Source organism: Bidens hawaiensis, unplaced genomic scaffold (assembly GCF_021521415.1).
Source record: "Bidens hawaiensis isolate Kalapana, Puna unplaced genomic scaffold, B.hawaiensis_p1.1 tig00005467_1, whole genome shotgun sequence".
Taxonomy (NCBI): Eukaryota; Viridiplantae; Streptophyta; class Magnoliopsida; order Asterales; family Asteraceae; genus Bidens; species Bidens hawaiensis.
In genome coordinates this window covers 529,911-540,603 of record NW_027491349.1, presented here as the reverse complement: position 1 = coordinate 540,603, position 10,693 = coordinate 529,911, and the positions used below count along the sequence as shown (strand labels likewise).

At 34.2% G+C, this 10,693-nt stretch overlaps 1 protein-coding gene across 1 annotated transcript; it reads left to right on the top strand.

The window, feature by feature from the left end:
* Positions 1 to 272: 272 nt before the first annotated feature.
* Positions 273 to 1,421, top strand: LOC143629802 (uncharacterized). The gene is made up of 2 exons (XM_077098975.1): positions 273 to 621; positions 784 to 1,421. The coding sequence occupies exons 1-2, from the start codon at positions 273 to 275 to the stop codon at positions 1,419 to 1,421; spliced, it is 987 nt and encodes a 328-aa protein (XP_076955090.1).
* The last annotated feature ends 9,272 nt before the right edge of the window (positions 1,422 to 10,693 follow it).

Below are 10,693 nucleotides of genomic sequence, written 5' to 3'. Positions count from 1 at the left end.
TAGTATAAAATCAGTAGTTCGTTTTTTTCTTACTCTCTGTAATCAGTTCATAGTTTCTAATAACAAACACTAGTTTTGAATCTTGATCTTTAATCTTTCTTTCTGTTCATAAAATTCCCGGTACCTTGTGCTTCAATTAGTATCAAAGCATAAGGTATCTCTCAATAAATTGTTCAACCACCGAACTGGATCCTGATAATCGATTCACAAAGAAGTATACTCAAAGATTGAAGATGTCAACATCCGTTCCTCAGCCGAGAGATATCTACACCATGATTCCTCTGCAATGTCCGCTCCTTACACTGACAAATTACTCCATTTGGGCCGTAAAATTGAAGGCGATTTTCAATGTTCATGGTCTTTGGGAAGTAATAGAACCTACTGAAGGTGCAGTGGTGGATCTGAAGAAAGATAGCGCAGCAATTGCTTACATGTTTCAAGCAATGCCAGAGACACTAGTGATGCAGATGGCGAATCTGACGTCAGCAAGCCAGATGTGGGCATCTTTGAAGGCACGATATATTGGGGCTGAAAGAGTCAAGAAAGCGAGACTTGCAATTTTGAAGAATGAGTTTGCTTCATTACAGATGAAAGAAGGGGAGAGTATAGATGAATTTGCAGGTAAGATTACTGCAATTACATCTAAGGCTAATGAATTGGGCGAACCATTCGAAGAGAAGGAATTGATTACCAAATTATTAAATGCTGTCCCTGAGCGATTCATTCAAATAGTTGCCTCCATTGAACAATTTCTTGATCTTGAGACTATGCTCTTTCAATAAGCTATTGGAAGATTAAAAGCTTTTGAAGAAAGAACATTGTTAAAGCATAAACAGTCATCTGCAACAGTGAAAGAAGACAATATGTTATTGACTTATGCAGATTGGCATGCAAGAAAAAAGGAGTCTGATTCTAGAAGGAATTGGGGTAAGAATGATAAGATCTCAAAGAATGAATCAAGAAAGAAAAATGATTCTGATAGACCAAGAGGTCAAAAGGTAGGTGGTCGAAAGAAAGTGGACAAATCTAAGGTCAAGTGCTTCAAATGTGATGAACTGGGGCACTATGCAAGTGATTGCCATGAGAAGACTAAGAAAGAAGAAGCAAATCTGAGTAAAGCCAATGAACATGATGAAGGTCCTACCCTGTTTATGATTCAGAATGAAAACCAGAAGGAATTGGTGTTCTTGAATGAACAGAAGGTGAACCCCTCAAGTCTTGGTGGTGATGAGCTAGAATGGTACCTAGACAATGGTGCCTCTAATCATATGACAGGTAATATCTCAGTCTTTTCAAATCTTAACAAGAATGTTAATGGAAATGTCAAGTTTGGGGATGGGTCATGTGTGAAGATAGAAGGAAGGGGTACTATTGTTCTAGAGGGAAAAGAAAATGAACAAAGATTGCTTACTGATGTGTAACATACCACATCTAAGAAGCAATATTCTTAGTCTTGGGCAGGCAACAGAAAAGGGATGTGAAATCAGAATGAGGGATGAGTTTTTGTGGCTATATGACAGATGTGGGAAGTTATTGATGAAGGTTCCTAGATCATTGAATAGGCTATATAAGATCAAACTGAAGATAGGTTCACCAAGATGTTTTCATGCTAAGTTAGAAAGTACACCGTGGTTGTGGCATGGTAGGCTTGGGCATGTTAATTTTGATACTTTAAAGGTGATGACTGCAAAAGGGATGGTGAGAGGTGTGCCTCTCATAAGACATCCATCTCAAGTTTGTGAAGCCTGTTTGGCCGGAAAGCAGATAAGGCACTCTTTCCCAGATCAGTCTAAGTATAGAGTTGATGCTCTATTGAAGTTTTTATCTGTTGATTTGTGTGGTCCAATAATGCCAACAAATCAAGCAGGTAACATATACTTCATGCTCATTCTAGATGATCACTCAAAATTCATGTGGGTTTATATTCTCAAAAACAAAACTCAAGCACTTGAAACTTTTAAGTCTTTTACTATGAAGGTAGAGAATGAGTATAGTTTGAGAATAAAGACCCTGAGATCAGATAGAGGAGGGGAGTTTACCTCTACTGAGTTCCAACAGTTTTGTGATAAAAAGGGAATCACAAGGCTATTGACTGCACCATATTCTCCGCAACAAAATGGTGCATTAGAAAGGAGAAACAGGACTGTTTTAAATATGACCAGGTGTTTATTTAAAGCAATGAATCTTCCTCAAGATTTTTAGGCCGAGGGTGTTAGACATTCAGTCTACATCCTTAATAGAGTACAAACTAAGTCTCTAAAGACTTACACTCCTTATGAAGTTCTAAAAGGTAAAAAGCCTGACTTGGCACATTTGAAAGTGTTTGGTTGTGTTGGTTATGTGAAAGTGACAAAACCTGGTTTAAGGAAACTAGATGATAGGAGTGCCCCTATGATTTATTTGGGGGTAGAGTCTGGGTGTAAGGCTCACAGAACGTATGATGTGGCTAATGGGAAGATAGTTGTAAGTAGAGATGTCTACTTTGAAGAAAGTAAACAATGGGACTGGTCAGACTATTTGGAAAAGGTTAGTGACAATCATGAAAGTTGGGTTGAATTCCATGTGGAGGATGAGATGTATAGACAACAACAAAGTTATGAACTTGTTGAAAGTTTTCAAGAACCTACTGATGAAGAAGCAAGGTCTCAATTTGAACAAGGTTAAAGTTCTAGTCAACTTCAAGTTGTTGAAGAGTCAAGTCAACGTAATGAGTTGAGGAGATCTAGCAGGGTTTCACTCCTACCTTCTAGACTCAATGACTATGTTTTGGATGAGAATGTAAGATTTGGGTCAAGAAGGGTGGAAGAAAATAACACTATTGAACTGCTAATGGTTCAAGAAAGGGAGCCTATATCCTTTGATGAAGCTATAAAAGAAAGGGTTTGGAAGTCTGCAACGGATGAAGAGATAAGTGCCATTGTGAGGAACAAGACTTGGGTTTTGACTAATCCACCACTTAATTGTAACCCAATAGGCCTTAAATGGGTCTATAAGTTGAAAAGAGATGCAAAAGGGAAGATAACCAAGCATAAAGCTAGGCTGGTTGCAAAAGGATATGTTCAACAACTTGGAGTTGACTTTGATGAGGCTTTTGCACCCGTATCAAGGATTGAACCATCAGGTTAATTCTTGCATTGGCTGCTAAGTTGTGTTGGAAGGTATACCACATGGATGTAAAGGTTGCCTTTCTACATGGTGAGCTTAAAGAAGATGTATATGTTAAACAGCCAGAAGGTTATGAAAAAAAGGGTGAAGAGGCCAAGGTGTACGAGCTTTCAAAAGCTCTTTATGGGCAGAGACAAGCTCCTAGAGCATGGAATTTGAGGCTAGATGCAGTTTTAAAGGAGTTAAAAAGATGTCAACATGAGCAAGCTGTATATGTTAAAGCACAAGGAAGTTCACTCTTAATCGTATGTGTTTATGTAGATGATCTTCTGGTGGCAGGTAGTAGAGGTGTTCAAAAAAACCGGTTACGGAACCGGTTTGGCCGGTTCAACCGGAAACCGGTTTTTTAAAAACCGGTTTTTTTAAAAACCGGTTTGACCGGTTTACGTAACCGGTTTACGTATCGGTTATACGTTTTGGAGCCAAAACCGGTTTTATAACCGGTTTTTTTTAATAACCGGTTATTAAAAAACCGGTTAACCGGTTTTTAAAATAACCGGTTTATTACCGTTATAAAAAAAACCGGTTAACCGGTTTTTTAATAACCGGTTAACCGGTTAAACCGGTTTTCGAACGTTACCAAACGGCTTTATAGCCGTTTTTTTTTTTTTTGACCGTTTTTTAGCCGTTTTTTTTTTGTTTTTTTACCATTTTACCCCCACAAACATCTATATATAGTTTAGGTTGGGTATTGGTTAGATCACACTTGATTATACAACTCCAATAGCTCGGGATCGGGTAGCGAAGAAAATGAGTAACAAACATCAACTTGTTAATGTAATCGTGTCTAAGCATTCTTTAATGTTTGTATTTTTGAGTTACGAATATGCGATAACGATTTAATGTTTGTATTTTTAATGTAAAAGCTATAAATGAAAGTTATGTGTTTTTAATCTTCCAAGCAAAGAATGCTAACAACGAAACCCTAAACCCTAAACCCTAAAGCAAAAAAAAAAAAAAAAAAAAAAAAAAAAAAAAAAAAAAAAAAAAAAAAACCGGTTAGACCGGTTATTAAAAACCGGTTGTAAAAAAACCGGTTTAATAACCGGTTCTAACCGGTTTCTAAACCGGTCCAAACCGGTTTGGCCGGTTTGAGTTTTCATTGACAAAAACCGGTTAATAACCGGTCCGGTTATTAACCGAACCGGTTTTTTTCTGGATAAAAAAAACCGGTCCGGTTAATAACCGAACCGGTTTTTTCAAAAAAACCGATTTGTGCACCTCTAGCAGGTAGTAATGAAAGGGAAGTGGAAGAGTTTAAGCTACAGATGAGCACTAAGTTTGAAATGACTGATTTAGGCTTGTTGTGCTATTAATTGGGAATTGAGGTTGCACAAAGTAAAGAAGATATTTTTATTAAGCAATCTGCTTATGCAACAAAAATACTTAAGTTGGCTGGGCTAGAAGACTGTAATGAAACCAGGATACCAATGGAACCAGGGTTAAAGTTGTACAAGTCCGAAGGAGGAGAATTGGTGAATCCAACTAATTATAGAAAGTTGATTGGATCTTTGAGATATCTGACTCAAATGAGGCCTGATCTAAGCTATGCAGTTGGCTATGTTAGTAGATTCATGCAAGAGCCAAGATTGGAACACTTGAAAGCTGTTAAACACTTAATCAGATATATAAAAGGTACTGTACATTTTGGAATTAAGTATCAAAACAAAGATGGTGGAAATCTGGTTGGATACAGTGATAGTAATCACTTAGCAGATGGGGATGATGGTAAAAGCACATCTGGAAATGTTTTCTATTATAACAACTCTTTGATATCCTGGAATTCTCAAAAACAACAAACCGTTGCTTTATCATCATGTGAAGCAGAGTTTATGGCAGCAGCTTCTGCAGCATGTCAAGCATTGTGGTTGCAAGGGTTGTTAGGTGAAATAACTGGTAAAAGTCAAGAGAAAGTAGTTCTCTTTGTTGACAACAAATTTGTTATTGCCCTAATGAAAGTATTTCATGGCAGGAGCAAACACATCAACATCAGGTACCACTTTATAAGAGAACTAGTTTGAGCCCCGTGTATTACACGGGGAATTAGTGAACATTTTAAAATTTAAACATTAATCAAAATACAATCGACAACAAAATTATCATATATTGTTAATAAAATTACAATTTATATTATAATTATAGGAATTACTAAAGAAACATTACGCAAATATTTACTAATAAGAAAAAATTACTTGTAAAATGCGTTTGTGGTTGTGTTGGTCAATATACCTAGTTTATCAATAATCAAAATTAGTCAATGTCTGCCTGTAAATCTTGACAGAGCGATATAGGTCTCCGTGTGAAAACACGGGTTCTTTCAAGTACAAGCCAACCATATATAATAAAAAAAGATTATGTATTAAATCTTAATCTTAAATATATATAAACGAAATCTTTTTAAATTCTCTCAAACCAACATATTGCTTTAGTTGTAAATGAAAGTTTATCATGCATTTAAACTGAATTCACGGGTATGGGTATAACCAAACCCAGATAGCCTTTTAAACGGGTTATAAAATCTCATTATATTAAATATTAATCTCATCAAGTATTTTATATGAAAATCCTATAAAATAGGGATATACTAAAAATTAGTATCCGGCTTCTTTAAAGATACTATTTATAATTAAGAAACAATTTTATAGTAAAAAAACCGGGTCATGGGTCTCACCAAACCCATATAGCTTTTTTAAACCTGGTTATAACATCTCATTTATTTGTGAAACCCTTTCATTATCAAATCCTAAGTATATTAATAACTTCTTTACAATAAATAAAATTAAAATCTAAAAAATATATTAATATTAGAAATGAATAATATAAAACAATCCTTTATTACAGGGAATAAAAGCTAGTTATATATATGATAGCTAAGAAAAGAAGAACATGATTCTAGCCTTTCAAAACAAACCAAAGGAATAAATTTAAATGGTTAGTATGTCGATAAACAAATTTATGATATTGTAGTCAATGTATATAATGAAAATTTTTAAAGAAGAAAGTTTTTTAATTGACTTTTATTTTATGTACCTGAAAATACTAAAAAAATAATAATAAAGCAATGTCCGACCACTTCAATCCCATTTCGCATGTTCTTTTTTTATAGCTAAATTGTTTCATTTTATTACTTAAGGATAAACATGATGTTAAAATATAAAAAGAAGAAGAAATAAATAAACATTAGCACACTTGCTTTATATATAAATAAGAATAAGACTATTTTGGGTTAGGTAATGACCCACATGAGATCCAAATAACAAAATGGGTTTAAAAATATGAGGATGGTTGAGAGAGTGACAAGTGGCACATAATATATTCTTTTATTAAAGTAGTAGATGTATAGAGAATGGCCAGATACAAGTTGATTTTGTGAGAGGGGATGAACAAAAGGCTGATGTTTTGACAAAACCTCTTCCACAGTTGAAGTTTGCTGATATGAGAGGTAAATTGGGAGTTGAAGACCTCGAAGGGTAGTTTTGGAATTAGATGGGAGAATGTTAGAAACTCCAGCGATGTTTCTTGTTTAATTCCAAAGTTAAGGGACTAAAGTTGTAACTTTGTTTGTTAGTTAGTTTTCATTTTTAACAGTCTAGGGTTAGTATAAAATCAGTAGTTCGTTTTTTTTCTTACTCTCTGTAATCAGTTCATAGTTTCTAATAACAAACCCTAGTTTTAAATCTTGATCTTTAATCTTTCTTTCTGTTCATAAGATTCCCGGTACCTTGTGCTTCAGAAACCAAGGTATACCAAGAGTTATCATCTTAAAAACCTTCAAGCAGCCACTTTCAAGAACGAGCATGGAGTTGGAGTTCAAGTTCTAGCGCACACAAGATTTTCTTCTTTAATTCATCCACAAAGTATAGTGAGCCTCTAAATCTTTCTTATTTCCTTAATTTACATACTATAATATTAGTGTTTATGTTAAGTCATGTTCACCCAAATGTAAAAGTAACACATATATGTAGATATAGGAAAAACTAACTTAAAATATATTATAAACGTACGGATCTAACACTATGTTAGTTAAGATATGGTTATAAAACATAGAACCATTGACGTGTGTTATATGCGAGCAATTATATAAACTCTATGGAGATTATAGTTATTAATTTACGTTTAAATCTATAAGACCATTACAGCATTACTTACAATTTTAAAGAGATTTTCATGAGTACGAGGGTTTTTATAAAAGATATATAAAAGGTTTATTCAAGATAATTTGTTGAAATATTGGTTTAACTAGATATGGTTTTTTATACATAAATAATCTATGTAGAGTATGTTCATTTACAAATATATATCTCTAAAATAGATAATTATGAATATATGTTTATTAAACATTTTCAAGATGCATGTATGTATAGAGAAAAGATCAAATAAGAAGTTTGATTATCTTAAAAAGGCTAGGAAGGAGGGTATTTTTGTTTAATATTTTAATATTGAAAACCCACTTAATTTAATTTCAAAAACTCACTTAAATTTTCACTTATCTCCTAAAACCACCACCGCCCACCGCCACCCACCGCCACCACCTTGCCGGAAAAGTCTTCGGAAATTTCGTCGGAAAATAAAACACTATGAAAAACACAATGAAAAAGACACAATGTAAAAAACATAATGGAATAAACACTATGAAAATAAAAACACAATGAAAAACACAATTAAATTACACAATGTAAAAAACACAATGCAAAAAACACTATGAAAAAATAAAACACACTTGTATAACACAATTTTGTAAAACATAATTTTGATGAAACACACTTTGTAAAAAATCCACGAATTTTTTTTATATATAGCAATATGATACTCATAAAAGATAAAAAAAACAATCATTATTATGGTGAAATTGTTTTGAAAAAAAAATGTCGTATAAAAAAATTATGAGCGTTTTAAAATGATGGGGGTATTTGACATGTGTCTTGCATGTGGAGAGAGAAAGCCAACAAATGTGTTATCCCTATTATGCTCTTACCCTTGTTTTGCATTTTATGATCTCTCTAATTTAATCTCAACCATTCAATTTTAAAATGAATGAACAAGATTATTTCATATCCTTCTTAGGAAAACTAATCTTCTTATTATAACTTAACTCTGTATGTATATACATAATTAGAGTGAGTTTTAATTAAGAACTCATGATTTTATTAATAACATTAAGAACTCCTCTTAGACCAATCATATATATTATTCTGATTTTGTTTTTTTTTTCTTTTAACTAAGGGTAGTATGGTTTTTTTAAACAATAACAATACTTATAAATATATCTGGTCAAGATTCTGTTGAATTTCAATTCCTATTTTTCCTCTCTTTGTCTCTTATTTGAGTCTTCATAAGATAAGAATTATATTTAAAAGTGGATGAAATAAAGAAAAAGAAAAAAAATGAACGTGGATACCATATGGAGGAGAAATAATCAGAGATTTTCAAATCAACTTAAAATGATTTTACTAATATAGTCTTAGTATAAAATTAACCCTTTAAATTTTTATTTATTTATAATTATACCCTAATTTAACACAACCATTGATTAATAAAATCAATGATTATTAATAGTTTTTAGAGTTCTTAACAATAATAGGGTTCTTAAAGGAACCAATATATATATATATATATATATATAGAAAATGGTTCAAATAAAAATAAATAGTTTTCTAGTAATTGTAAGAATCAACAAATTTTTAACATTTGGCATTACCAATGATGGTGAAAGAACAATTTTAGGAAACAATGTTGGTTATAATGATTAAAGAGTATTTTTAGGAAACTATGTCGGTTATTGGTAATTTTAAATCTTAACCATTGATTAATATGATCCAATGACTATGATTTATTCTTAGTCTTTCTAAAAAACTACTTATTTTTAGGATAACCCCCCCCCCCCCACACACACACACATATATATATATATATATATATATTATGTTTTGTAAACGGTGTAAGAGGTGGAGTAGTTATATATATATATATATATATATATATAGGATGAGTATCATTACAGAACCCATAAATTATTTAAGAACTTAAAGTAACCCTTGAAAACAAATGTTTTTTATAAATTTTTTTGTGTGTTAGTGTTATTTGAGTGTAGTTTTATCATTTTTTTATATCTATATATATGATTACAATTTTGAAAATTAGTTTTTATACATATCTATTTTTTTTACACATATGTAAATTTGTTGGTACATCATATATATAATTTACTATAAAACGATTACAATAAAGTGGCAGGCAAACGGGCAACAAGCTGCGCCGCAACCCTCTTTTGAATAGCAAAACCAATCCTGCTAAAAATGAAGCTTTGGGACCTAGAAGTTGAAGAGGTTCCATTTACGACACACCGAACCCTACTCAAATATTTCACAGCCTCTGGAGCCAGAAAACCAAATGTATCAAAGGCAAATGGTAGAAAAACATGTTGATTATCTAGACAAGCTTTCTCGTGTTAAACAACTTTGCCTGATTCAGCCTTCAACACAGCCTGACCCACAACAAACCCACGGTCCCTGAGCCCAACAAGAGGAGACACTCCCGTAAGATCCACACATGCGTGTTTCCCCCCTGCCCACCCGAACACAAGAATATCAGCTGGTCGTAAAGTAGACCTCCCTTCAAGAGGACCCGTGAGAAAGTTAACAGGGGCCTCCTTTTTAGCAGAAATCCCTGCCCGTTTAAGAACATCACATAGAACATCCCTAACCAAACCATGTCTGTATTTAAAGCCAGTCAATTCTTTGCAATGCACCGCATGGTCACCAAAAGAATCCAAACAGACCTTGCGACAAATTGGGCAAGGCTCATCAGTCGGGAACATAGGGATCATTAACCGGTACATAAGGATAGCCCGATACTCCAAACCCGACATACGTTGGCCTAATCCTTCAATGGGGATGGCCGTTATAAAATCTTGAGCCCGAGGAGCTCGAAGGCATTCAAACACCGCCTTTTGGCGAGGGGATATAAACTCTTGACGATTCCACTAAATAAGGCACTCTCCACAACATGTTGGGGTTTAGGGGGGGCGATGTCCTTATTAGAGAACCCGCAAAGATCAAAATCTGGAAGTGAAGTACATAAACGATCCATCGCACACCCATAATCTGAGTCCAACCCATAAATATCACAACCCTGAAGAATATGGTCTTGCAAACATCACGATTGTGCTCTCCAAGCCATAAAATCATATGTAGATACATCCTCGGCCGAACAGAGACCCAACCCCCCATAACGGGTCGGAAGTGATGCCAACCTCCATTGGAGATCCCCAAAAACGGACCTCCATAAACCACGATGTCCTCAATCGCCCTTCGAAAGCCATTGTCAAATATAGAAACAGCTTCCCCCACATACATAGGTTGGCACGTTCTCAAACCGAACAAAAGCTTGGCGACTCCCATACATGAGCGAAGCAAAAGAAGCTCGCATTGAGGATCCCGAAGTCTTGGGAGACAGCTCATCAGTTCCACAGCGCTAGATGCCCTTTTCATAGCCAAACTGCTGATAAACCCTGCATCCCGGCTTACAG